The sequence below is a fragment of the Marmota flaviventris genome, chromosome 1, assembly GCF_047511675.1.
Source record: "Marmota flaviventris isolate mMarFla1 chromosome 1, mMarFla1.hap1, whole genome shotgun sequence".
Taxonomy (NCBI): domain Eukaryota; kingdom Metazoa; phylum Chordata; class Mammalia; order Rodentia; family Sciuridae; genus Marmota; species Marmota flaviventris.
Genome location: NC_092498.1, coordinates 205,027,489 through 205,055,273, shown reverse-complemented (window position 1 = coordinate 205,055,273; position 27,785 = coordinate 205,027,489). Strand labels below are relative to the sequence as shown.

The following is a 27,785-nucleotide window of genomic DNA, read 5'->3' as shown; positions in this document are numbered from 1 at the left end:
ACCACCCCCCATCTTCCTTCCCCCGCTTGCTGCATCCTCAGGCCATGTGGCCTCCGGCTGTTCCTACAACACCAAGTGCTGCCTTAGGGCCCTCGAACTTCTTCCCTGTCCTGCAACACCGTTCCTAGTAGCTGCAGGGGTCTCCCTTACCTCCTTCTGGCTTTACTCAGATGTCACCTACTCAGTGCACCTCTCCTCAGTCTTCTTGTCACTACCCCATTGTTCATCTTACTCATCCTTTTTTTTTTTTAAAGAGGATATTTAAAAATAATTTCGGGGGGTACCAGGAATTGAACTCAGGGGCACTTGACCACCGGGCCCCATTCCCAGCCCTATTTACTATTTTATTTAGAAACAGGGTCTCACTGAGTTGCTTAGTGCCTTGCTTTTGCTGAGGCTGGCTTTGAACTCACGATCCTCCTGTCTCTGCCTCCACAACCACTGGGATTACATGTGTGAGATTCCATCTCAGAAAACAAACAAACAAACAGAATTTATTACTTGTTTTTATGTAATGCTGAGGGTTGAACCCAGTGCCTCACCCGTGTGAGCAAGTGCTGTGCTACTGAACCACAACTTCAGCCCCATCCTACTCATGAATGTGGGTAGGGGAGGTGACAAGCCCAGCAGGTGTTATGCGTAGTGGGTGGCAGGAGGCCTGGCCTGGTCAATTCAGGGCCAGCAGAGGCCTGAAAGGTCACTAACATGGAAGCCTCTGAGGTGGGGAAGGGGGCTCAGGCCTGGCTGGGTGTGCTCCCCAGGTCTGACCTGGCCTGTGGGGCAGCCCTGGACCTTCCCCTCTTCCTCTATCCACCTCCCACTGAGCACTATCTGGTCACTATGGTACCCATCAGTAATGGGAGAAGTGCTGCCTGCCCACCAGCCCCAGCTCAGCCTCAGGTTTCTTTTGGGTGTGTCCAGTCAGGAGGCCACCCACGGGTGGGTGCAGGCAGGGATGGAAAGTGGCTCCTGGCACCGACAGCAGAGAACAAGGGCCGCTGAGGGTCATTCATGACACCGGTGTCCCTTCTCTGCCTCAAGAGGACAGGCCTCCTCCCTCAGAAGGCATACTGGGAACAGGATCCTGATGCCACTGCCCAGGGAAGGCCTTTCTGCCACCTCCCTCCCCAGCTGGGCAGGAAGGAGCTGGGGGATGGGTGTCATCTGTTGTCATATTCTGGCAACCAAGGACTGGGTTCTTTCAGGTGGCCACCCCCAAGGCCTGGACCCAAGTGTCGTATCTCCTCCACAGGAGATAAGCTGAGGCCAAAGCCAGACACTGGCCAGTGGCCAAGGGCACATTGTCCCATCCAGCTCACCATGACAATCCGGAGAGGACTCTGGGCTCCCACACAGGTGTGTCTGGGCCATGGATGCTCATGTCCCAGAACCTGGCCTGGAAGCTGCTTATTTGGATGGGCACAGCTCATTGGCGACCTCACCTGAGTGGCTCTTCCAGCCATTCCTCTCTCCCACCCCCAGCCCTGCCACCCACCTCCCCTTTAGTGTCTGGCTCTCTACAGATTTCTGTCTGGGAGGGGCGGAATCTTGGTACCTGCCCACTATGGTGTCCCAGGGCCCAAGGGCCCCGACCACTGCCAAGTCTCAATTCAGCACAGGGCAATGGTGAGGAACAGAGGCCTGGGATCCTCCCTGCTTTGCTGGGCAGAGGCCTGGGTGCTTTGGGCTTGCTCCTGCCCGCACCTCCGGACCGACAGACGATCCTGGGTTTGAATCTCAACACCCTCCATGACAACTGCATGATGGACCTGTGTCTGTTCCCCTGAATACCAACTGAGGCTGTGGCATGAGGGCCACAGGGAGGGACTGGGCTCCACAAGCTGCAGCTCAGGAGTGCGGGACCTGTGGCATGTAAGCAGTGGGGCGATGGACTCCACGCAGACAGACACTTCCATTTGCAGAGCGGTTGACAGAGGCCCGGGACCCTACCTTCCGAGCCTTGGTTCCTACCCTCTCCCACCAAAGTGACCAGAGCACTGCACTGGGTGGGGACACCCCAGAGTAAAGACATTTATTGGCAGATAAGGGATGCAGGGGCCAGACCTCCAGCCCAAGGATGGGATGAGTGGGGAGCAGGTGCCAGCCGGCGGGCAGTAGGGTCCCTGGTATTGCTGTCTCCATGTCCAGGACTTGAGTCTGGGACTGTACTCAGGCACTGGGAGCGTATTGCAGCACCAGGCGGTCAAAGTCATTCTCCTTCAACAGGAAGGAAAGAAGGAGCTGCATCAAGGTGGGAGGAGAGGGAGGGTGGAGAGGAGGAGAGGAGGAGGAGGAGAAGGAGGAGAGGGAGGAGGGGGAGAGGGGAAGGAGGGGGAGGGGAGAGAGGAGGGGGAGGAAGGGGAGGAGGGGGAGGAGGGGGAGGAGGGGGAGGAGGGGGAGGAGGGGGAGGAAGGGGAGGAAGGGGAGGAGGGGGAGGGAATGGCGGGGAGGGAACCTGCGAGAGCCCACGCAGGCACACATGAGGCCAGCCGGCCCAGCTAGGCTGGGAGCCTAGGACAGGCCTCTGCTCACCTTGGCCTGATACTCCCTGATGAAGGGGTGAGACCTGTGGGCATCCTTCAGCTGTGACAGGTAGCGATTGGTCACCTGAGGGGGAAGTGGGGCCAGATTAGCCAAAAATGGGGATCCCAAGGCAGCTTGGACCTAAGGGTAGAGAGGGTGGGGTGGGGTCCCCCCCACCCCAGAAAGGAGTGGGCTGCTCCTGCCCCGTGTTCCTCCGTCCCCCTGGGGGCTCCTCACCCCATCCTGGATTGGGCTGATGACGGAGGAGCCTCAGGCAGGGAGTAGAGAACACCCTGGAACAGTGCCTGGCACGGAGCCACTCTGCACGGGGTTGGTTGCACCACAGGGTTCAGGGCAGCGGGCCAGAAAAGGCCCTAGGAGGACAGTGGCCAGGCCATGGCCAGGAGGGATGGGACAGAGACATGAGGGAGATGGCCATCTGAGGGGGGGGTGAACTTGCTCTGGGCATACTTTGTACCAAGGCTCACCCGAGGCCTGGGGACTAGAACCTGGACCTCAAGCAGAGCCTGCTCTCAGCCTCAGCCCAGCCTCCACCCAACTGCCCGGGGCTGGGGAGTGTCCTTGTCTCCCTGAGACTGGGTTCCAGAGCATCTCGGGACTCTCTCTCCCCACACCACCTATGCCCTGCTCCTGCCTGAGGAGCCTTTCTCAGGCACCAGTGAATGATCATCGCATGGCCTCACTTTTCGCCTCAAGTGAGGTGGGCTCAATAGTCACCCTCCTGGGTCTTCTCTGTCCTGTGCCCACTCACCCTGAAGGGGCACCAGCTGGGGTCCCAGTCCAGTCAGCCCCACTCCGGCAGCCCTGAGTCCACCCATCTAGTGGACCCTAAGGACCCACTGGCCCACCATCTTGCCCAGAGGACACACACACCACTGATCCTGGGGCCTTTTGGTGGACAGCGGGTTTCTGCCCTAACCTCAGGCTGACTTGAGCCCCTAACCACACCCTGGATCAGCTCTGCAGGGATTGGGACCCCTGCACCTGGCTGTGGGCTGGGCTGGTGAGGAGGTGAAGGGGGGCCTACCTCAGGGGGCTTGCCCAGGTGTTGTGACAGGACAATGAGGTTGACCAGTGTCTCTGGATGGCCACTGTCCTGGAAAAACAGATGTGGGGTAGGAAAGGTCAGCAACTCCAGGACACCCTGAGCTTGTCTACTTGCCCCCTATCTCAGGTGGGATAATGCCCTCCACTGCTCAGGAGTGGGCACTGACCCACACAAGTTTATTCCTAAAAGGTGGGGCCAGTTGCTAGTCCAAAGTCCCCCTCCCATCATTCTATAAGGTGGGACCTCAGGGATGACACAGTGCCAGGGGCTGGTGGCCTATGCCTTCCTGACACCCCATGCCAGCTAGGTCTTCTCCAGACTTCAGTTTTCTCATGTGGAGGCCAGCCTGGGACATAGTGGCCCTGATTGTCCAGAGGGGCACATTAACCACACCAATCTCAAAGTCACCAAGGCCAGGCCCCACAGCCTGTTTCCACTCTGCAAATGATGAAAACAGCCCCTCACAGAACAGAATGGGGAGCAAGGCTCCTATCAGTGTTTGTCTCCATTAGCTGAAGATGCTCCCCAGTAACAAACCCACCCGACGCCCTTGCTGACTATAACAACAGAAGGCCTCCAGGAGACTCTGCAGCCACGGGGCAGGCAGCACTCCCTCCTTTCAGACAAGGGCAGACCCAGGGACACCTCCCACCTGCCCACTCTTCTCCGGATCACTGCTGGTGGGCAGCTCCTCAATTCCAGGTCAGAATCAGATGAGGAGTCGCACCTGAAAGCTCCAAATCAGGGAGCTGAGGTGACACCGAGGACAGCATGTGTCTGCTCAGCTCAGGCCAACTACGGCCCAAGCTGCCTGGATCCTCCTATTTTCAAGAGAAGCCTGAACTGGGATTTTCATTTGCAATCCCCTGATTTAGGTCTTAGGCAGCTGATGGGCATCAGAATACTCGTGGGGCCACAAGTGAAGGTCACTGCCATGCCCAATTCAGTTCCTCCTGGAAGAGTGCCTACCTTGTCCAGTGCCTCCTGCAGTACGCCCTCGGCAGCCTCCCACCGGCCCTGGGCCATGTGGCAGGCCGCCTGTCCATTGAGCAGAAGCAGGGTGGACGAGCACTTGTCTGCTAGTTCCTGGAAGATGTAGTAGGCATCCTGTAGCTTCTCGCCACCCTGAGGGTACAATGACATCACTGCCTGTCACCCTGCTGCCCAACCTGGCCCCTATCTACTCCCCACATAGCCCAGACTGTGGCATTTTGCAGAGACAAATGTGGCAAGGTTGGCTCATGGCCCTGCCATCCCCTCCTGGCAGAGACCCTGTGTGGCCAGGAGCCTGCTGACAAGATCTGGGGCACTGGTCACACCATGCCTCACGTGACACCTGGCTCCCTGAGCACTCAGTTTACAGAGGGGGGAATGAGGCTTCCAGGGGATTCAGTGCATGGGGAGGCAGCACCTGGGACTGTGCTGGGACCACTAGGTCAGGGCTCATCAGAGGTAATATCTGCTTTATGGCCAGCAGCCTTGACCTGTCCCCTTGCTAACAATACAGTGTGACACGTGCAAGGAGGGCCTGAGACCAACGTGAGCTGTGAAAAGAATGCACATCTAAGCTGAGCATGGCAATGGTGCTTGCAGTGCCAGCTACCCGGAGGCTGAGGCAGAAGCATCTCTGGAGCCCAGGAGTTCAAGGTCAGCCTGGGCAATACAGTGAAAGCCCATGTCAAAAGATAATAAAAAATTCAAAATAAACAAAACTATCAGAAAGCTGTGTTGGAGTTTGTACCACTCAACTGGATGGACATTAGAAGTCCCTGGGCATGGAGCTTTGGTCCCCAGAGAAGCAGAGGCAGCGGGTACACTCGGAAGGCCCAGACAAAAGAGTGACTCAGAAAGGAAGCCAAGTTCCAGAAAAGGTGCTGTTGCCAGGAGGGTGGGGCAGCGGGTAGCTCCGGGCTGAGGACACCTCCATAGCTTTGGTGGGAACACTGCCTCACTAAGACCCTGTCCAGCCCGGTTCCAGGAGTCTGACAAACAAAGCTGAGTGAGCCCCACAAACCCTAAGGGGACCTGGGAAGAGGACAGTTGTGAAGCTGCCTGTGGTTCTGGACCCCCAGACCCTCTATTCATTCTGGCTCTGTCCCCATGGCTTGGATTCAGGAGACCTGAGATGGGGTCAAGATAGGACATGAGCCAGGAGCGGATGAGTCCATAGGAGTGAGGTCCCCGTGGCAGCAGGCGGAAGCAGGGCGTCAATCTCCACCCCCCCCCCCCCGAGACTCTGCAAGGTCAAGAGGCTCACCACAGCCAGGTTGACCCAGGCAGTAGCCAGCTGGGTGAGGGTGGCATCCTCATCCAGGTCCTGCATTCTCTTCAGCTCCTTCCTAGGGGCAGGGGGAGGACAGAGGGCACTGAGTGCCAAGAGGCCCACCTGGTGCTCCCCCTTATTCCTGTTCACGGGTCCCCAGAGCCTGAGCACCAGCCCACTCAACAGCCCACTGTCCCTCAACAGTTCCTGCCTCACGACATGCCCAGAAGGGCAGGCTAGGCCCTGCCTGCTGCCCCTTAAGAGTGCCCGCAGGAGGAAGGGCTCAGGAGATGCACTCCCTCTCCCTGGGGGACAGAGCTCAGGAAGCGGTGACAGAGGCAGAGTGACAACAAGTTTTCTTTCCTTTTCTCTTTTAGTGCTGGGGATGAAATCCAGACCATGCACATGCCAGGCAAGTGCTCTCCCACTGAGCCACGCCTGAAACCTGAAAACTTTTTTAAAAAATTTTTTTGTAGTTGTAGATGGACAGAATGCCTTTATTTTTATGTGGTGCTGAGGATCGAACCCAGTGCCTCATGCATGCAAGGCAAACGCTCTGCCATCGAGCTATAGCCCCTGAGGACAATTCTTAAGCAAGAGCCTTGCAAAATGTAGCAAGGGGGGGGGGCCCTAAACGCTCCCCACAGCCTCTGACTCTGCTGCTTCCAGGATCTGAGTGAGGAGAGGACCCAGAGGGGCTATGCAAGCGGGCACCGTGGCTCAGCCTCCTCTACTCTCTCCACAAAGCCCACCCCTACCCTGAAGGTCAGGCCCCACCACCAACCGCCCAGAGGGAAACAGACATGGGCAGTAAGTAATGCTCGTGTTTCTGGCAATGACTGCAGGGAAGTGTTGGATAAAGGATGGCAGGTTGCTTCAGTGCAACGGAAAAAACAACTAGAAACAATTGAGTAACAGAGGCTCTGGTACATGGCTGAGCTGTGGCCATGAGACCAGTCAAACAGGTAGGGGACTCACCGGGCAAGGTCCAGGCGGTCCAGCTTCAGCAGAATCTGTACTGTCATGGCCATGCTGTGGACAGGGCAGGTGAGGTCAGCAGACAGCCCCAGAAGCACTGCAGACCCCCACCAGGGGCTCACTCCATGTGGCACCACCTTCTAGAACATTCCTATTTCCTCTAAAAGATCTTGGTCCACCAGCCCCATCTTGCAAAGGGGGACACCCTGGCTCTTCCACTTCACTGCCAAGCTTGCTCAGGCCAGGATGTCCCACAAGGTCTGCAGGGAGAAGCTCCAGGCGCATGGCCCTCTTGCTGTCCCCCTGTAGATGGAGCTGCACTGTTCAGGCCCATGGGTGGAACACCTGCTCCAGGCTTCCTGACACCACCCAGCACTGTGGCCCAGGATGAGGCCCCGCAGCGGAGGGACACATGCCCACTCCTGTTTCTAAGGAGGCATCTGAACCCCACACCCCACACACCCCTTAAGCCCTCTGTTCCCCTCTGCCCAGTTTCCCTCTCAGCCCCACCCCCGCCAGCTTAGACCACCAGTTACTCATGTGGCTGCCTGTCCCTGTGTTTTCCCACCTGACAGGAGCCAGCACCAGACCAGCAGATGACAGGTCACTCATCAGTCCCCCGTTCCATTCCTGTTTCTTCCCTTCTTTCCTTTCTATTTCCTTCTTTCATTTCCCCCAGTACTGAGGGTTGAACCCCAGGTTGCTCTACCTCTGAGAGCTCTATCTCAACCCTTTTTATTCTTTACTTCAAGACAAATCTTACTGAAGAGGCCAGGCTGGCCTTGAACTTGCTGTCTTCCTGCCTTAGCCTCCCAAGTTGCCACTATCCCTAGCCCTATTTCTTTCTTTTTTCCTTTCCTTTTTGGTGCCGGGATGGAACCCAGGGCTCTGCGCATGCTTGGCAAGTGCCCTACCACTGAGCTGTACCCATACCCCCAGCCCCTTGCTGGACAGTGATGTGACGTGAGTAGACACAGCCAGCCACGACTGATCAACGGAGGGAAGCAAGGTGCTGTGAAGAGATAAGACAGCTCTTCTCATTGGGAGGGATGACCATGACCTGGATACAATGCAGGCCCAGAAAGGCCCCCTGGGGCAGAGAGTGGCCCCAGCCCACAGCGTGCTGAAGGAAGGCTGGCTGGCCAGTCTGTGGGGCCAGAATGGCATAAGAGACCTGGATCAGGGCCCAGGACAGAGTCGAAGGCTGCATGGGGGTGGAGGGACAGAAGCCGAGAGGAGAGACAAAGGTGCTTTCTGCTCTGCCCTTGGGAACAGAGGGTTTTCAGCCTCCAGCGCTGTGTCCTTGGAGTGCCAGGCCAGCCATGCAGATGAAAATGTCTCCTGGCCCGAGAATGGGAGCTGCAGGCTGACGGGAGGCCAGGGACTGCTGTGCTGAGCCGCCCCAGTCACTTTTCCCACAACAGTAGCCAGTGGGGCCCTATGCCGCCTGGAGTTGTAGAGGGTCACTCAGTGCCCCTGTGCCATCCTGCTATGGCTTGAATGTCCCCTCTCAAGCTCATGCCAAAACTTATTTGCCACTGTGACAGTCTTGAGAGGTGGAACCCTTAAGAAGCGATTAGGTGTCAATAGCTCGGCCCTGAAGAATGGCTGATCACAGTAGTGGGTGAACTATCGCTGCTGTGTCTTAACAATTGGATGTTACCCACCATCCTCTCTCACCTTCCCCTTCCACCACATTATGTCACAGCACAAAGGCCTTTGCCAGATGCTCAAGTCATACTCTTAGACTTCCTAGCCTCTGGAACCGTCAGCCAAATATGACTCCACTCTCCATAAATTCCCAGGTCTGTGGTGTTCTGTTACAGCAGCAGAAAACAGACTTGGTCCCCTTGGCTGAGCATGATGGCGCACAGCTAGAGTCCCAGCTACTTGGGAGGCTGAGGTGGTACTTTTGAACCTAGGAGTTCAAGGCCAGCCCAGGCAACACAGGAAGACATTGCCTCAAAAAAAGAAAGAGAGAGAGAGACAGAGAAACAAACCCACAAAGGAAGAAAGAAAAAGACAAAAGTCCCCTGGGGCACAGCAGCAGCTCACCATTCCAGGCTGTCCCCCTGGTGCAGGGTGCGCAGGGCTGCATCTGGGTTCTGGTCATGGAAGTACACTGAGGCAGCCATCAGCAGGAAGGTGGTATTGGTCACGTCCACACTCCTGCTCATCTCCCGGTCCAGCTCAGCCACAATAGAGTCCCTGCAAGACAAGGCTGCTCAGGGCCCAAGGCTAGGCAAGCAGTACCTTCACACCTGGCATGACCCTGAGTGCTGCCATTTAACAGGTACAGACAGGCCCAGGAAAGGTGAGCCAGGCCCCTAGAGGTGCACAGCAGCAGGTGGCAGAATGGCCCCAGCTGTCTCTAGAGCACCAAGCAGCCCCGACATGCCCCAGTGGGCACAGGCACTTGACACCTGTGCGCCAACCTTGTTATCTTCCCATAAAGCACTTCTCGACCTTCAGACAGATGGGAAACTGAGGCTGTAAGCAGTGGGACTAGTGCGGGGAGGCTGTGGAATGGGAGAGGGACAGTCCAGCTCTGCCCAGAAAGTAGCAGAAGGAACCGTCAGGCTCCCAAGTTCCCCTGGTCCTCAGTGCTAGGAGTTGTGATGTCCCCGCCACCCTGGGCTCAGGAACTGCCTGAGACCTGCTAGGCTGTGCTGAACAGGCGGGTCTGGTCTCTGGCTGGGCAGGTGGGTGCCCTCTTCCTGTGCTTTGGAAGACAGCCAGATCAGAAGACAAGACAGAAGCTCCCAATTCCCTACTGCCCCTGTGGTCTCAGGGCAGGTGCTCTTGGCAATGCCAAGGGCTAGACAATAACTGTTTTTTTTTTTGGTACCAAGGATTGAACTGAGGGGCACTAGACCACTGAGACAAATCTCCAGCCTATTTTGCACTTTTTAATTTAGAGGCAGGGGCTGGGGTAGTGGCTCAGTGGTAGAGTGCTCGCCTAGCACCCATGAGGCACTGGGTTCAATTCTCGGCACCACATAAAAACAAACTAATGTATCCACCTAAAGCTAAAGATACATAAATAAATAAATATTTTTTAAAAAAATTTAGAGGCAGGGTCTCACTGAGTTGCTTAGTGCCTCCCTTTTGCTGAGACTGGCTTGGAACTCACAATCCTCCAGCCTCAGCCTCCTGCGTTGGTGGGTTTACAGGTGTGCACCACCATGCCTGGCCATTAACTGTCATTTTTAGCTGTGGGTTCAGAGAGTGCCTCACAGCCCTGAGACACACATATGATTTCTGCAATCTCCAACTCCCAGCCCCGCCTTTTATGATGCTGGGGATGGAACCCAGGGCGTCGTGCATACTAAGCACGTGCTTTACACTGAGTGACATCCCTAGCCCCCGCCAAAGGTCCTTTGCAGCAGTGTCCCTTGCTACCCCCTTATCATGCAAGTGAGAGAAACTGAGGCATCAGGAGGTGAGGGGGCGAGAAGGAGGGATACCCTGTTAGAGGGACACCAGAGGGATCTCTTGGAGAGATCCCAAGGCCCAGGGCCCCCAGCGTGTTTGGGCCTCACCTGCTGCTCTCACTGGCAAGGTATTCAGCAAACATGCGCACGGCCTGGAGCTCAGGGGCTGAGGAGGGCTTGATCTCATCCAGGACCACGCCATACTTCCTCTGTAGTTAAAACAATCGGTCAGTTGTGTCAGCTCTACCTGCCCACCATTAAGGATTCCTATGTCCTCAGCCCAGCTCCAAGCGTTGTCCTGGTGGTGCCTCCAGACAGGAAGCCTTTACCCTGCCCGCCCTTTGCCACTCTCCCCAGAGTGCACTACAGAAGCCAGTAAGGTGTCACCTGTCACAGGCAGTGGGCAGTTAGATATGCCCTCATCTGTTACCCATGCTGCCCACTGTTCTAGCTGGAGACTCTGAAAGGCCACTTTCCCTTCCCAGCTGTCCACCCCTATTGATGAGAAGACATATGGAAGTGGGCATGTCACCTGGGGCAAGGCAGCACCAGGGAGGGACTAGGCCTGGGCATGTGCTTCTATAAAGCAATGCATCCCACCAAGCCCACCTCAGGCAGGTCTTCCTGCTGACACCGACGGATGCTGGTGGTCACTCATGGAGTCAGAAGACCTGCCCCTCACTGCGTTCCCTTCCAGATGATTTCCATTTTATACACCCATGTGCTACTTTTTTCCCCCCTAGTACTGGCGATTGAACCCAGCGTACTCTAAGATGAGTTACACCTCCAGCCCTTTCTATTTTTCATTTTGAGACATGATCTTGCTAAATTGCCCAGGCTGGCCTTGAACTCGTAATCCTCTTGCCTTGGTCTCCTGAGTAGCTAGGATTACAGGGTATGTCCCTGTATCCAGCTGCTATTTATTTATTTTTTCTCTTTAAGACAGGGTCTCACTATGTGGCCCAGTCTAGCCCTAAACTCCTGGGGTAAAGTGACCCTCCTGCTTCAGGCTCCTGAGTTGTTGCTGCCACCATGCCCAGCTAGGATTATTTTCTGAACATAAGAATACATGGCTATTGTATTATCAGGGTACCCTGCATTTAAAAAGCCTAGTGCCTGGTGTCAACTGTGGACTCTGGGTAATAACTCCAATTAATAATGTGCCAAATTAGTGTACCAACAAACACACCCACAGGGCTAGGAGTGTGGCTCAGTGGTTGAGCACTTGCCTAGCATGCATGAGATCTTGGGCTCAATTCCCAGCACTGTAAGAAATAAAATTAAAAAAAAAAAAAAAAAATGTGACCAGCCCATGCCTATAATACCCATATTCAGGAGGCTGAGGTAGGAGCCTGCCTCTAAAGTTCAAGGCCAGCCTCAGCAACTTAGTGAGAGCCCCATCTCAAAATGGAAAAAAAAGGGGGGGGCTGGGATAGCAATCCCTAGTACTTCCAAGGAAAAGGAAGAGAGAGAGAGAGAGAGAGAGATAGAGAGAGAGAGAGAGAGAGAGAAGGAGAAGGAACATATAGAACTATATAACTACAATTTGCTCAGTTATTTTATAAACCTAAAACTGTAATAAAAAAAATAGAACCTATTAATTATATTTTGGAGGAAAATGTCTATTAATGGCGACATAGGTGCCCTGACCTGCCTGTCTAGGGCCTCGGTTACACAGGTGTATAATGGAGGCACAATGACTGGCTGGGGGGCCCTGCAGGCTGCATCTCTGCTATGCCTACCCGTCCTACCACCTAGGGCACCTTCCTGCCCAAACCCCTGCCCTGGCACTCTGTGGGTTACTATCCTGTCCCAAAGCTCATGTCCCAGTCCTGGGCCCATACTCACCTGAGCAAGGTATGCTCTGTACAGGAAGACATCCCTTTCCACATCCCTCTCTGGATTTGTCAGCTGTAGGAACAGAGGCAGGTCAAGACAAAGAGGTCAAGGCACAGAACAGCCTGCACAGGGTCACAGGACTGATGGGCCCTTGAGGAAGGAGTGGGCAGCCGCCACAGAAGGGTCCAAGGTTTGAGTCCCAGCCTTAGACCTCAGTTGCCTGTGACCTACAGTGTCATGCAGGGTGCTGAGGGCATGCAGGGTGGAGAGTGCTTGATCTTGTTCCATCTCAATACCACCTTAGAAAGGAGGCTTGACTGTCACCCTTGTTGAACACAAGAGCAGTCCCTATTCTAAACACACAACAGGGAACCAAGGCAGAGACCATACTTCTGACCTCTTACTGCCTTGTTCCTGTTCTACTTTATTTGAAGACATTTCTTAAAAACAATAAACATATCTGCTACACTTAGATGACCTACCCTGTCCCCAGTGAGAAGATTTTTCTAAGAGGGCTTGGCTTGGATGCCCAGTGCAGGGATCTGCCTCCACTGGCCAGCAAGACCCTGGGGAGCACAGACCACGTGCCTCAGCTCAGCCACGGCATGCAGTCAGGAACAGGGTGTGAGGTGACTCTGGCAACATGCATTTCAGGACCATGAGGAAGCCCCATGAGCCCGGTCAGGCAGGGAGGCAGGGGATCCTTTTTCAAGAGAATAATTGTGGATGGGGCTTCTGAGTGCTGGCTGATTTCCTGGAAAGCCCTGTAGTGCCTGGAGCAGGAGGGCATAGTGCAGCTCAGCCCATGACTTGGGGACACTGGCACAGGCCACCTGGGGGCTGGGAGAAGTAAGTGCAGTGAAAGCAGATCTTGGTCCTGAAGTTACCAAGCCTACAAACAGCCTGCAAACCAGGGGGCCTGGGAACTACACTGTGAGCTGGTCTGTCAGCTGTCAGAACACAGGGACAAGGACCTGGCACCCCATCGGTGGGGGAATGCCAGGACTGCTCTGTCCTCCTGAAGCCAAGAACCCAAGAACCACAGATTCTAAGCTCCCTGGCCCTATTCCTTCTCCCCTGCCTGAGGGAGGCATGTGGACAGCAACTGTGTCCTTATTGCAGGACAGTGGAACCCTGACCCGGTCAGACTCGGGTCGGTGTCACCGAGAATCCTAGCAACTTCTGCTGAGGCCCTAGTGGCCAGGCTAGACAACTAACCATAATTTAGAATGTGGAGTCTACTAAATAAGTAGCTCTCAAATGACCCTCAGAAGCGGACACTACCAAGGACAACCAGCCTGGGGACAAACCAACTTCAGTAAGAAACAAAGAGATAAACATCAGCTCTTAGTAGCTTCGACATGAAGACATGGTGTGACACTATGAGATGGGATAATCCAAGATCAGAGGCCATCCTTTGGCCTCAGCTTCCCCATGTGCAAAACAGGTAGTGTGCCACCAGCCCTGCAGAACCATGAAGGCTCCCAAGAAGACCTCACAGTCATTAGTGTGGGAATAGGAAGAGATATGCAGACTCAGGACCATGAGTGATCAAGCTTCTAGAACCAAAGGATTGCGGTAGTTCTGGAACCTTCATAATCTTCCTCAACATTCATGTTTCACTGATCCCATGGAAACTGGAGGTGAAGCCTGCATCTCTCTGAGGTGGGAAAGTGAGAGCAGAAAGGAGTCAGCTTTGAATGAAGTGAGGTCAGGGCAAGATGTTTGCTGACACGCCCACCCCAGCATGAAGCCTGACGTGACCTAAATGCCCTGCAAATAAGAGGTATAATTAAATAAATCCCAATGAGTCCCTATTGTGGAAATATGATACATCAGGTAAAAGGAATGTGGCAGATGGACAGGCACAGACACGATCATTTGCTGCAGAGGAGCGGGAGCCAACTCTGGCCTGTTCCCTGTAAGAGATTCATTCACCTGCCCGTTACCTGGGGGATCCAAACCAATGGGCGGGGCCGGGCCAGCCAGAGCAAGGAAAGGAAAGCCAGTCATTGGAACTTGGGCAGAGACCATGTTGCAAATCGTCAAGGAGATCCCAAGATACATGGAAACAGGATGGCCTTTCTGAACAAGTGCTTCTTGGGTACCTCTCACCTGGGGCTACCAGTGAGCCAGGGCTTATGCTTTACAGGGGCAGGTCCATGGTGCCACTCACCCCTGCACCTGAGGGAAATGGCCAGTCATACAAGCACAGTCCTAGCTACCAACCCAAGGCAGTCCAGGCTCACCACCATACCTGGCAGTCTGCCACCCAGCAGACTGTCACCTGCAAGCATCTGCTCTGTCTGAAGCTACCTCTGGGAACCTTCGGTTTGGGGTGTGAACTAGAGAGGCTCTGCTAAAAACAGACTGCAGACCTAGTGCTCTTCCTGCAAAGGCACAGGGTGAGTGATGTGGTCAGACAAACCCCCTGCCCCAAGGCCTGTCAGGTAGAAATGTTCTAGGAACTGGTGAACCTGCGCTGGGGGCTTGCCTGAAACCCAAGCTGAGCAACCATGACACCCTGAGGCTGCAGTCCCCCCTTGAGGCAGGCCCTCCCAGTAAACTGGAGTGCTAACACCTGAGGCTGAGTTGTCAGGAGGCTTGCCTGAGGGGGCACAGGAGGGTCTTAGTCCAGTCCCTGTACTTGGCAGCAGCAGGACCAGGAGTGAGACAGAAGAGCAGTCTCAGGCCCATTCTCACCCACTGACTGAGACCCCCCGGGAGGGCTCAGACAGCCTGGCTCAGGAGCACCGGGGACTCTGAGGCATCCCATCAGGTCAGCCCTCTGATCATCAACCCCAACTTCTCATTAGTCAGCTGGGAGCTTAGAAACCTACAAAGTCAGGAGGTCCCTGTCCACCAAGGACAACTCTGCCCCTGGGGTGGCTCACCTTGGCCCCTCCCATATGGCTCAGAGGTGCAGCCAGGGTTGAGGGATCAGGGTGCTATGTGGGGAGGCTTGTGATAGGGTGGGGGCTCTGCAGCCAGAAATCTCAAGGGATGGTGTCCCTTTTCACTGTCTGTGTGGCCCTGAGTCACCTGAACACAGTAGACCAGGAACTCCAAGGTTGGTTTGTGTGTACCTAGGTGGTGCCTGCCATCTTGTGGACACTTGATAAATGACTGACAGATGGGGAAATATCATGAAAGGTGATAAGTGCTACAATCAACAAGAGGGCAAAGACTTAACAGGTATTCTACCTGGGGTCACCTTAAGTGGCCTACTGGCCTACTTGAGATTGCTGGGGCCATTGTCTGGTGTCTGGGTGGCTTAAAACAATAACAATTTATTCTCTTACAGTTCTGGAGGCTAGAAGTCTAAAACCAAGTAGTCACAAGGTGGCGCTCTAGAGGAAAATCCTTTGCTCTCCCGCCCCCCTCCCCCCCACCTTACTTCTGGTGGCTTGTGACAGTCCTTGGCTTGTGGCTGTGTTGCGCCAATCTCTGTCTCAGTCTTTTCTGTCTCTAATTTCCCTTTTTTCTTATAGGAGGCCACTTGGTATTGGAATTAGGTTCCATCCTAAATCCTGGAGGATCTCACCTAGGGATCCCTTCAAGTAATTACATCCTCAAGGACCCTTTTTTCAAATAAGCCACATTTATGTGTTGCAGGTAGACATATCTTTGGGGGAACATGGTTCAACTCAGGACACATCTGACAGAGTTGAGGTGGCTTGTGGACCAGAATGAAATCACATCAAATGGCTTGAAGGGGAGAATACTCCCATTCATCTGGATGGATCAGGGAGAATATCTGTTTGGTGACCACACTGCTAAGGAGAGGGCATAGGTCTTGGGTTCAGCCAGAGTGTCCATCAGTCTGGTATCTGTCTACATCTACAGTCACTGTCTACATAAAGCAGATCACACTGGTTCTCAGAAGTTTCAGGGTTCTGAGCTGGAGTTGTGGCTCGGTGATAGAGAACCTACCTAGCATGTGTGAGGCCCTGGGTTCAATTCTCAACACCACGTAAATAAATAAATAAATACATAAGTACATAAATAAAGGTATTGTGTCCATTTACAACAAAAATATATTTAAAAAAATTTCAGTGTTCTGACACAAGAAAATTCAAACAGAACAGAATTCTGGCAGAAGTTGGAAGGCAAAATGTGAGCATAATGCTCACTCTCACAACAACCCTACTGAGCTAGGTGTCATCATTCCTACTTGACAGAAGGGGAAACTGAGGCTCAGAGAGCTGCAGTGCCTGGAGTTGAAATCTTGAGCCTAGGTCTGGCTGGCTCTTCTTAGTTGGTAGTACCCAGAAGGGAGGCACACACAAGTTGTGGGTGATTGGAGGAAGTCTCCCACTGTCCCTGAGTCTAAGAATAGCTTCTATTATATGGAAAAGGGACTTCGCAGATGTGATTAAGGTTAAAGACCCTAAAATGAGGAGACTATGCTAGGTTATCTGGGTGGGCCCAGTCTAGTCACACAATCCTATAACAGAAAACAGAGGAGGAACAACAGGAGGGGAAATCCAAGAGATTGAGTTAAAAGGATTCAATGCCCCATGAATGGCTGTGATGGAGGGGCCATATGAGAAGCTGAGGACTGAAGAGAGGCTTCTAGGAGCTTAGGGTGGCCCCTAGCCAACAGGCGGTCGTCTGCTTGAATTGGAAGTGGATTCTTTCCCAGAATCTCCAGGAAGGAGACAGCCCTGGCAACAACCTGATTTTAGCCTGGTCAGAGCCTAGTTGTCTTCTGACCCCCACAAACTGTGAGATTAATAAATATGTTCTATCTTCAACAGCATTTGTGGCACAGTCACTTCTGCTATCCAACTGCAGACCAAAAATATTTTTTAAAAACTGCACCTGTATGAACCATGTACAGACTTTTTTCCCTTTTCATTACTCCCTAAGTAATACAACAACTATTTCCATAGCATTTACAATGTAATTTCAATTGTAGGTCATCTAGAGATGATTGAAAGTCAGAGGAGAATATGCATAGATTCTATGGAAGCACTACACCATTTTATAAAAGGAACTTGAGCATTCTAAAATTTTGGTGTCTGTGGAGGCTAGGTGTCCTGAATCCACAATTCCCTGTGGATACTGAGGGATGATTATAATTTGTCACTATGGCAAAATAAAATACAACCATGCAAATGTTGCTTCAACAAACCCTAACAGCTTCCTGAAGTCAGTGTGAAGTTTTTTGTTTGTTTTGTTTTTGAGACAGAGTCTCACGTGTTGCCCAGGCTGATCTGAAACTCCTAGGCTCAAGTAATCCTTCTGCCCCAGCCTCCCAAGTGAATGGCGCTATAGGTGTGTACCACTGTGCTTGGCCTTTTCCAGGTTTTATCCCCAATCATACAGACAATGTTCAGGGTAATTGGATACATTGCCAGAGGCATGGAACACAGAAATCCAGTCTTCTCTACTTCAGCGTCAAACTCCTCCCAACCTTTTGCATGTACTAGTAAAGACATTTACCTCTCAGAATCCAAACCCCTACAGGGCCCTGAAGGCCCTGTCCACCCCATTCTCTGTCTTCCCCCTCATTCATTCCATTTCTGCTACACTGGCTTATATCTTTTTTATTTTTTATGTTGGAGGTTGAGTTCAAGGCCTCACACATAGCAATCATGCACTGAGATACCCCCGAGAGCCCCATTTTTTTTTTTTTTCTGTGCTGGGGATGAAACCCAGAGCCTCATACATGCTAGACAAGCACTCTACCACTGAACTATACAACCAGACATACTACAGTCAAAACATTAGGCTGTGATGTTATGTTCACTGCAGTTACACATTCTCCAACAGTTCACCTTCAAAGTGACAGTAACATCCACATCCCTCTTTAAAAGATCCTGCAAGAAACATTCCCTGCTGCTCATTCTCTTGTTACAATCCTTTCTGGCTGGGTTTGCCATCAAACACCCAAGCTCATTGCCAACATTCTCCATAACCATTCCATCGTTCACTGTCTCTGTTGCTATTGCTAGGCTTACGTTCCAATCGAGCTGGGAATTTTGTCTTTTTTGCCTCCCTCTGAATCCAGTAGGAATACAGTGCCTGATCCATGCAAATGCTCAAGGAGGAATGAATGAAAATTGAGAGAGCTTTGGGAGAAATAACCAGGCTGGACGGGTAGAGTAACATCGGGAAAGTCATTTCCCACTCTGAGAATTTGGTGTCGTCAAGTGTGAGATAAGCAAAACTCGCTCCTTCACGGGTAGTGAGGGTATAGCTCGACAAATCAGAAGGACTGTTAACTCCCCCTTACTCAGGTGCCTTCAAGGCGAAGAGAGCGCTCTAGGAGTGAGCAATAACACGCAAAGTTACTGCTTTGGGTTTTGTTGGCAAAACTGCTCCAGGCCACCAGGAAGCCGCCTCCACCTCTAGCGTCCCCCCGTCCCGGCACATCCGCACCTTCACCCGCTGTGCCTCGTTGATACACTGCTGGTAGCTGCCGATATAGAAGGCGTTCTTCACGTCGAACAACTCGTCCACTTCTCCAGAGCCGCCTGAGGCCGGGCCGGGGACCGGAGGTGCCATATCGGGGTCCTCTCACCCGCCTCACTTCCGGAGAGACACGTCGGCCGGAAGCAGGGCCCCGCAATGGGGCACCATGGGAAATGTGTCAGTTGAATGAGCCAATATAAGGCTCTTAAACGGAAGTAAGGGGGCGGGGGACGCAAGCGCTTCTCGCCAGGCATCTCGGGAGTTGTAGTTTCGTTTGATTCTGAGAGAGTCTGGGATTCCGGGAAACCTGATTAAGATGCGGTCGAGGCTGGGATTGGCCTAGTTAATAGGAGGGTGGAACCATGAAGGAAGCAGAACCAATAATGGGAAGGGATATTCTTGACGTCATATACGCCCGCCGGAAGTGCGGATCACACAGGCCATAAGGCTGGCAACTGGGATGGCCGGCTTCGCGGAGCTTGGGTTGTCATCGTGGCTCGTGGAACAATGTCGGCAGCTAGGTTTGAAGCAGCCCACTCCCGTGCAGCTCGGTTGTATTCCCGCCATTCTGGAGGGTAAGTGGCCCGGTAGCTTCCCTCGAAGTCGTCTCCTCTCTTTTCTCCACCTTTCTCTTCTTTGCCCAGGCAGGTCGCACGAAGCGAGGTGTTAGGATGAATCTGATTCCAGAGGCATGCTGGGCAGTGTTGACGTTTAGCGTGCTCCACCGACTCGCTGTGTACGCACACAAGTGATGTCGCTTCTGAAACTTTCTTAACCTAGCACGGGAAAGGCTGATGAACAACTGATTGTAATACTATGAAAATGTGGCAGAGGTGGCACTATTTTCACTTTGCAAGTGAAACTCCCTGGTCCTGTGACTACTCTTCTCGATCTTCTGACTCAAATTTTTTTTTTTCTTTAGTTGTAGTTGGATACAGTACCTTCATTTTATTTATTTATTTTTATGTGGTGCTGAGGATGGCACCCAGCGCATTGCACATGCTAGGCGGGCGCTATTCCACAACCCCAGCCCTGTGACCTAACTTTTTTTTTTTTTTTTTTTTTTTTTTTTTTGAGACAGGGTCTCTCTGAGTTTCTTAGGGCCTCGCTAAGTTGCTGAGGCTGGCTTTGAACTCGTGATTCTCCTGCCTCAGCCTTCTGAGCCTCTGGGATTACAGGCGTGCGCTACCGCCAACTTAGTTTTTCCATTAAAGTGATATTCACAGGCTGCTGTTCACAGTGTCATATGTCTATAAACCCAGTCCCAATAACTGTAGAGTCCAAATCAAGAGGATTGCAAATTCAGTGCCAGCCAGGGGACCATAGACCCCCATCTCAAAAAAGGAGGGGGCTGGGATTGTAGCTCAGTGGTAGAGCACTTGCCTAGCACATGTGAGGCACTGTGTTAAATCCTAAGCACCACATAAAAAATAAAGTATTGTGTCCATCTACAACTAAAAATATTTTTTAAAGATAACTTGTTTTAAAAAAGGAGAGGGGGCTGGGGATGTGGCTCAAGCGGTAGCGCGCTTGCCTGGCATGCGTGCGGCCCGGGTTCGATCCTCAGCACCACATACAAACAAGGATGTTGTGTCCGCCGAGAACTAAAAAAAAATAAATATTAATAAATATTTAAAAAAAAAAAAGGAGAGGTCACAGGAAACCTAAGATGTGACAAATTGAGAGATTAAGTAAACAAATATAAATGAATCAATGGGGAATATAGGATGCAGTTCAAGGAGGGGAATTCTGGGCTTCTCAACCTCGGATACTTCAGAAAAGAGTCAGTTATGTGGTGGTCAGCAACATCTTCACCATCTTGGGCCAGTGGGATATAGGTTCCGGTTAAGCCTGCTACTTACCAGTTGTATGTCCTGGGTAAGGCTCTGAGATTCAGTTTCCTCTTCTATTAGATAGCGACAATAGCAGTCTCTCTTCGCTAAGATTTGTCAGTTGCCTAGTGGAAAAGGCATAGTGGGTGCAGAGAGACTGATCATTAAGTGTTAGCCATTGTTGGGGGGACTCAGTGGTAGAGCACTTGATTGGCATGCACAAGGCCCTGGGTTCAATCCCTAGCCCTGTTAAATAAATGACCAAACATACATTAGCCCTTCTGGACTATGCCAGATGTGCCCAAGGGACTAGCTGTGTTCACCTGGAGTGTGTTTATATTGCTTTGCCCTCTGTGCAGGTCGGGACTGCTTAGGTTGTGCCAAGACAGGAAGTGGCAAGACGGCAGCATTTGTCTTGCCCATCTTGCAGAAGCTGTCTGAGGATCCTTATGGCATTTTCTGCCTTGTCCTGACACCCACCAGGTGAGCCTCCCAACAAGCCCCTTGCATGTGAGTTAACCACCTGTGTTCTCTTGGACAAGTGCCTTTACTTCTCTGAGCTGCACTTTGCCCATGGGACAAAAATTATGAGTGCTACAGAATTCAACAGAACAGGTTTTATAAACCAGGAGTTTATGAAAAGTTCTCAGCATAGAGCTTGACCAGGGCAAGTACTGGCCAAATGGGAGCTGCCCGCAATCAATACAGCTAAATGAATAGAAAAGCATCCTAGGCAGAGGGCCCTGCATGCAGAAGTATGAGAGAAACAGGGAGCACAAAGGGTTCTAGGAGCTGGGCGTGTTAGAACCAGCTTGAGAAAGCCTTAAATGTTAAGCAGGGGGTTAGAATTGATTCTGAGGGTGTGTAAACAGGAATGAGCAAGGAAAGAGGCCAGGAAGTGGCCTTTTCTGCTCAGGAAAAGGCCTGAGCAGAGCAAGGGCTGGCAGACATAGGCCCTGAAGACTGACTGGCCCAGAGGAGAGGAGGCTACTGGTTGGGTCTCTGACTGGGCAACTGAGTAGTGTTGGCCAACATTACTGAGAAAAGGACACAGGAGAAGGTGTAAGTTTTGCGGAGGGGGAGATGCCAAAGCCATTTTAGGTTGGACTGGCAGGGGGATCATCATGGGATGTTCTGGGATGAGCCCACAACAGGCTCTAGTACTCAGCCTCAGAGCCTTTGTGTATAAACAGTAGAGGGAGAGACAGGAAGCCAGGGGCTCAGGGAGGAATTCTGGGGACGGTGTTGGGAATGAGAGGCACAGAACTGCCTGACCCAGTCTGGCCCCTTCCTGCCCACAGGGAGCTGGCCTACCAGATTGCAGAGCAGTTCCGGGTGCTGGGGAAGCCCCTGGGTCTGAAAGACTGCATCATCGTCGGTGGCATGGGTACTGGGGCTGGTGGGTTCTGGGCATGGGAGCCCCACAGCTACAGATCTTCTGCCCAGCCTCACCTATCACCCTCCACCCCCAGACATGGTGACCCAGGCACTGGAACTCTCTCGGAAACCACATGTGGTCATTGCCACTCCAGGACGCCTGGCTGACCACCTCCGCAGCTCTAACACCTTCCACATAAAGAAAATTCGCTTCTTGGTGAGCTGCCCCAGCTGTGCTCACTGATTTTGGATCCTCTGGGCATGGGATGGAGTCAGGAGCACTGTTCCATCTATCTGGGAAACGAGGGTCACATGGATCGTTTAGTAAAGTGCTAGAAATAGTGACAAGGCCACTCAGGGACCAAAAAGAGAGAAGCCAGTACTAGTGAGGATGAGGAGGGCAAGATCTGACTGAGGAGGTGCCCTCGTGCTGAGGCCTAGAGGAGAGAGCCTCAGAGCTTGTGTCCACACCTCGGGAGAGGCAGGCTGGGGAAGGACAGGAAGGACAGGCCTGGGGCCACAGCCAGCACCTGGACCCCATTTCCACCTCCTGCCCCACGGACACTGCAGGTGATGGACGAGGCAGACCGGCTGTTGGAGCAGGGCTGCACCGACTTCACGGTGGACCTGGAAACCATCCTGGCAGCCGTACCCGCCCGCAGGCAGACTCTGCTCTTCAGCGCCACGCTGACAGACACGCTCAAGGAGTTGCAAGGCCTCGCCACCAACCAGCCCTTCTTCTGGGAGGCACAGGCCCCGTGAGTCCGTGGCCACTGTTGGGCAGGCGAGGTTGGAGGCAGGCGGGCAGCAGCCCCATTGGACAGAAGGGGAAACTGGTGGCCTCTGTCCCCAGGGTGCGCACTGTGGAGCAGCTAGACCAGCGCTACCTGCTGGTGCCTGAGAAGGTCAAGGATGCATACCTGGTGCACCTGATCCAGACCTTCCAGGACGAGCATGAGGACTGGTCCATCATCATCTTCACCAACACATGCAAGTGAGTGTCGGGGCGAGGCCTGCCTCCCTGCCACAGCCCTTCCTTAGAGGTGGCCCAGAGTCACAGGCTTGGGGCACACAGCCAGGCTGGTCTCTCCCTGCCTTAGCTCAGACCGGAGGTTTTTTGGGAGAGGGGCTCAGCCCCATCTTGGATGGAAGGCTCAGGAAACCCTGCAGAGCTATCTCAGCAGCCTAGTTGTTATGGCCGAGAGTGTCACTAGGCTTCCAGACCCTCTGATGGGAAGCTGTGACAGTTAACTGAGGCCTACCTAATGTGCCGGCATAGTCTCTTATGGGCACTTCACACTGGCTCCTCCTTTGAGCTATTTGGAGCATGATCAAGAGGCTGTGGGCTATTCCAGCGTGGGCTAGAAGAACAGGACTCAGAACAGTCCAGATGAACTGGCTCCCAAGAGAAAAGTTTGGATACAGAGTGACCGTTGGGCACAGCAGTACCCAGCAGCTCACGGGATGAGATCACTTTCTGTGAGGTCGGCAAGTGCTAGAGACTGAGCTCAGGCCCCCGTGGATAAGCATGGGCACCACCTCTGAGCTACACCAGCCCAGACACCAGTGGTTTCTTTCCATCCATCTTTTAGCTGTTACCCTCTATCAGCTCCCCTTGGGGAGTCTATGCCCTTCTGTGACAGTGGCTCAGTTTCTAGTTTCCCAGCCCTTGTGGTCCTTACCGAAAGAACAGGAGTCCGCTTGTTCAGAAATGAGCAGCAGTCCCAGGGCACAGTGTGTGTGTGCGTGTGTGCAGTCCGAGGTATGGACTCTGCCGTGAGCCGCACCCCTAACTCTCCAGGCCAGTTATCACTTCAGGCCCAGGGAAGGGTCAGCAGAGAGTCTGGCAGGCAGGCGGGATCTCTAGGCCCCTGTATTTTTTCTCATTTCTGAGTGGCACAGGGTTACCTTGCTTGGTGTCTCTGGGTGGGTTGGGGCGGGATCACCGTCCCAGGACCCAGAGCAGGAGGAGCTGACAGTCACATCTTTCCCACCAGGACCTGCCAAATCCTGTGTATGATGCTGCGAAAGTTCAGCTTCCCCACAGTGGCTCTACACTCCATGATGAAACAGGTGCGGGACTCAGTGGCTGCACCTCCCTGCCCAGCCCCAGGACACCTCCAGCCTCCAGCCTTTGCCCATGCTCTCTGCCCAGAACCCACTTCCTGCTGCCTTCTTTCCCTGGCCTCATGTCTCTCCCATTGTTCAGTAGGGGTCACCACCCTTACTGGCTGTGAGCCCCCTGAGGGTAGGAGCTGACCTGGTTTCTACCCTGTCGCTGGTCCTCACATACAAGCCCTCCCCAACCCACTCACAAATTTCTCCCCAACACTGTGTAGAAAGAACGTTTTGCTGCTCTGGCGAAGTTCAAATCCAGCATATACCGGATCCTGATTGCCACAGATGTGGCTTCTCGGTGAGTAGCACCCAGGTCCATGCTTCACCCCCTGCCCAGGGTATTTCCTCTCCAGTGGCAGCCAAGGCCCCAAGGAGGGACAGGGAGCCTAGTCTTGGTCATGAGTAACCCTGTCAGGGGTTTAAGCCTCAGTTTCCCCACTTGGGACGGTGGGTGTGACTGGCCTGTGCCTACAGGGGCCTGGACATCCCCACAGTGCAGGTGGTCATCAACCACAACACCCCTGGACTTCCCAAGATCTACATCCACCGAGTCGGACGGACAGCCCGTGCAGGTGAGCAGGTGGGCAGGGTTAGCAGACAAGGTGGGCAGCCTATGGACACCGTCCCCCTAGCCGCCCCAGATGCCGAGGAGCCAAAATCGTATGCTAGTGGGATGTAGGTGAGCTAGAGCCCACGGGTCAGAGGCAGTAGGTTAGAGCCATCTTCAAAAGCAAAGGCAGGTTCTGGGCGTGACTTGGTGGTAGAGCTCTTGCCTTGCAGACGTGAGGTCTGGATTCTAACCCACCACCACAAAAAAAAAAAAAAAAAAGGCACCAGCAAAGGTACATACTGCCTTAGTCCCTGCCATTTGTGTGGCCTCACTCAAGGGCCCTTTCATGTCAGGGCTACCGTTTGGGACCCAGTAGCAAGTAGATGGAGAGCCCTGGCAGGTAGGACGCTGCCCTCAAGGTCTGGTCTCTAAGGTCAGCCCTCCCGAGTGACCCTGGCTGAAGGGCCAAGGAGACACCCAGTGTCTGCCTCCCAGCCCTGTCCTGGAGGGGCACCGTGTTCATGAGATTCTCACTCCTGGAGCTGGGGTAGGATTCCTGGGGTGACCTGTGGCCTGGAGCAGGTTGCATCCACTGCTTGGGTCCCACTGTCTCATCAGATGGTGGGTAACGAGAACGGTGGTGCCTGTTTCAGGCTGTTGTGAGGGTGATGGACCTTACCAGCCACCAGTTCAGCTCTAGTCACCATCCTAGATACTGGAAGCAGAAACTGGAGTGTAGAGATCCAGGCTGAGGCTCCTCAGGGCTAATATCTGACATAACAGCCTGAGTTCCCTGGCAGCCATGTCACCTGCCCTCATGTAAGGCCAGGCTGGCAGGAGAACCACCTCTCTCCGGTGTCTGGAGGCTCCCCTAGGACAGTCCCACCCTCTACACAGGCCCAGCACAGGGCGAGCCCCCGTGCTCTGAGCTGGTCCTTTCCCCACGGAGCCCTTATTCTGCACCTTGCAAGGGGAGCCCAGAGGTGTCTGGCCGTCAGGACCTGCCTTTGTTGGTTCCTCGTCCTATAACCGAGGTATGTCCCCACAGGGCGGCAGGGACAGGCCATCACGCTGGTGACACAATATGACATCCACCTGGTACACGCCATTGAGGAACAAATCAGTGAGTGGGGCAGGGACTCGGGCACCTTTGGGTGGCACTGTCTGCCCCATCTACCCCTGCAGGCTGCTTCCAGAGCAGGTCACCTGTGCGTCCCCCTGTGAGCAGCCCACATGTTGCTTTTGCCATTGTCAAAAGAAGCTCCCCACAGGACCGTTGTCTGCTGACACCATGTCTAGTGGGAGTGGACTTTAGTTTCTCAGAGCGGAGTGTGGAGATGGTCCCTGAGACCAGGGACCACCCACTGTGGCAGGCCTGGGCCTGCTGAGCCCCTCGCTGTGGTTTACCGTGGCCTGAGCAGAACCACTGGCTGCAGCGTCTCCAGGTGCTGTGCACACCGTCCTCAAAGTCAGAAGCCTTCACTTTTTTTTTTTTTTTTTTTTTTTAATTTGTAGTGAGATCCCATGTTGCCCAGAGTGTAGAGATCCAGGCTGAGGAACATCAGGGCTAATATCTGACATACAGCCTGAGCTCCCTGTGAGATCCCATGTTGCCCAGACCAGCCATGAACTACTAGATCTCAGCGATCCTGTAGATGTCTACTGTCACACCCATCTTTGACTTGAAAGGACATTGTGTCCAAGAAATGAATCCAATTGTCCCTTGGTTTCTGTGGGAGAGGTTTAGTTCCTGGACCCCCATGGATACCAGAATGCACAGATGCTCCAGTCCCGTCTAGAAAGTGGTGCAGTGTTTGCTAGACCCTCCCCACCTGGTACACGCAGTTCAGTTGTCCTAGCCTGCCCTAGGGGTCACCACCCTTACTCCCGCAGACTTCATGTTGTCACTAGGTGACCTGGAGTACTTAGTGCAATGCGGTTGCTGTGGAAGTGGTTGTTGGCCTGTATTATTTAGGGACTAAAGACAAGGAATAGTCTGGGCTGGGGGTGTAGCCCAGTGGTAGAGCGCTTGCTGAGCATGTGCACGGCCCTGGGCTTCATCACCAGCACCACAGAAAGAAGTTGTCTGTGCAGTTTTCTTTTTTCTGAATATTTTCCACCCACAACTGGTTGGATCTGCAGATGCAGAATGTGACATACAGAGGGCCACTGTATTCCAGGTCATAGTGTTGCTGACACCAGTATCTGTTGTGTCTGTACCTGACACAACCCTGGGTAGCTTGTGTGCCCCTTCTCCCAGGGAACTCACTACCTCCCTGTCCGCTGTCCCCACAGAGAAGCAGCTGGAGGAACTGTCGGTGGAGGAGGCCAAGGTGCTGCAGATCCTCACACAGGTCAACGTCGTGCGGAGGGAGTGTGAGATCGTGAGTGTCGGGTGGGGCTGCCTGCACTTCAGGCCTGGCTGTCCCCTTCAAGACGGAAGCTGTGACCATCTCTCCCCCCCCCACTAGAAACTGGAGGCGGCCCACTTTGATGAAAAGAAGGAGATCAACAAGCGGAAGCAACTGATCCTGGAGGGGAAGGTGAGTGCCAGGCTGGCAGGTGGTGACGAGGGTCCCCAGGTGGGGGACATCCAGCTCAGCCACTTGCTGGTCCTCCCCATGCCAGGACCCTGACCTGGAGGCGAAGCGCAAGGCGGAGCTGGCCAAGATCAAGCAGAAGAACCGGCGCTTCAAGGAGAAGGTGGAACACACACTCCAGCAACAGAAGGCCAGCAGGGCTGGCCGCAGGGGACGTCCACCCCGGGCCCAGCCTGGGTCCCACACAGCCCCAGCACCGACCCAGGGCCCGGCCTGAGTTCACCATGGCCCCTCCTGTCCAGTCTGGGACTGCATATTGAGCTGAGGGTCTGAGGGACTCCCCTCAAGCCTTTCCAGTGCCCCTCAGTGGAAGCCATGGACACCTACATCATGCAGTCCCCACTCCTTTGTCCGGAAGCCCCAGCTGGCCCTTTCCCAGGGCCCTGGCCAGGAGTCAGGCTGCAGAGGAGGAAGGAACACTGACTGAGGCGGAACCCTGCTCCACAAACTCCGCACTGTGGCACAGGTGCCCCCGGGCACAGCATTCTGTGGATAGGTGGCACTCAATAAATGGGTCTTTCAGCTTTTCTCAGCCTGACTTAGAAATGAGGGCAGGACAGATGGGATGCTTCTGCCTGCCTCTCTCAAAACTTGTTGCACCTACCCCAGTTCTTCAACCCCTCCGGCAGGCCCAGCCATTCCAGACACTTGACCTTGGGTCTGTGAAGCCCCTTCTTTGGTCCTCAGTTTGCTAACTGAGCACATGGGCTTAGCAACTGCACCATTTCAAATCTAGCCAGGAGATTTTGGTGTGATCACCTTGTGCCTAGTGAGCACAGCTG

General features: G+C 53.6%; 2 protein-coding genes across 3 annotated transcripts; one reads left to right on the top strand and one right to left on the bottom strand.

Annotated features, from left to right (window-relative positions):
• Positions 1-2,003: 2,003 nt before the first annotated feature.
• Cope (COPI coat complex subunit epsilon) lies at positions 2,004-18,673 on the bottom strand. 2 transcript variants are annotated; one of them, XM_071600890.1, is made up of 10 exons: positions 18,494-18,673; positions 12,116-12,178; positions 10,376-10,476; positions 8,889-9,041; positions 6,834-6,887; positions 5,850-5,931; positions 4,562-4,678; positions 3,572-3,640; positions 2,533-2,607; positions 2,004-2,217 (listed from the first exon to the last, which is right to left on the bottom strand). In XM_071600890.1, exons 1-10 carry the CDS (start codon positions 18,617-18,619, stop codon positions 2,170-2,172), a joined length of 888 nt encoding a protein of 295 aa, XP_071456991.1. In that variant the 5' UTR covers positions 18,620-18,673; the 3' UTR covers positions 2,004-2,169. The 2 variants fall into 2 exon arrangements, with proteins under 2 accessions (XP_071456991.1, XP_071456988.1); XM_071600887.1 differs by having other exon boundaries at positions 4,562-4,717; positions 18,494-18,671.
• A 234-nt stretch (positions 18,674-18,907) lies between these two features.
• Positions 18,908-27,530, top strand: Ddx49 (DEAD-box helicase 49). The gene is made up of 13 exons (XM_027932508.2): positions 18,908-19,101; positions 20,718-20,841; positions 21,660-21,745; positions 21,831-21,952; positions 22,306-22,493; positions 22,589-22,729; positions 23,733-23,808; positions 24,075-24,151; positions 24,328-24,425; positions 25,452-25,526; positions 26,699-26,787; positions 26,875-26,946; positions 27,032-27,530. Exons 1-13 carry the CDS (start codon positions 18,987-18,989, stop codon positions 27,218-27,220), a joined length of 1,452 nt encoding a protein of 483 aa, XP_027788309.2. The 5' UTR covers positions 18,908-18,986; the 3' UTR covers positions 27,221-27,530.
• Positions 27,531-27,785: the final 255 nt, after the last annotated feature.

Bases quoted from the DNA above. Each gene is read 5' to 3' on its own strand.
- Cope (XM_071600887.1), bottom strand. From the start codon at position 18,619: ATGGCACCTCCGGTCCCCGGCCCGGCCTCAGGCGGCTCTGGAGAAGTG. The intron at 5,932-6,833 runs GTGAGTCCCCTA...CCCTGCCCCTAG, and splicing joins GACCGCCTGGACCTTGCCCG to GAAGGAGCTGAAGAGAATGC. The intron at 2,608-3,571 runs GTAGGCCCCCCT...CTTCCCCCTCAG, and splicing joins ACCTGGGCAAGCCCCCTGAG to GTGACCAATCGCTACCTGTC.
- Ddx49 (XM_027932508.2), top strand. From the start codon at position 18,987: ATGGCCGGCTTCGCGGAGCTTGGGTTGTCATCGTGGCTCGTGGAACAA. The intron at 22,730-23,732 runs GTGAGTGTCGGG...CTTTCCCACCAG, and splicing joins ATCTTCACCAACACATGCAA to GACCTGCCAAATCCTGTGTA. The intron at 24,152-24,327 runs GTGAGTAGCACC...CTGTGCCTACAG, and splicing joins GCCACAGATGTGGCTTCTCG to GGGCCTGGACATCCCCACAG.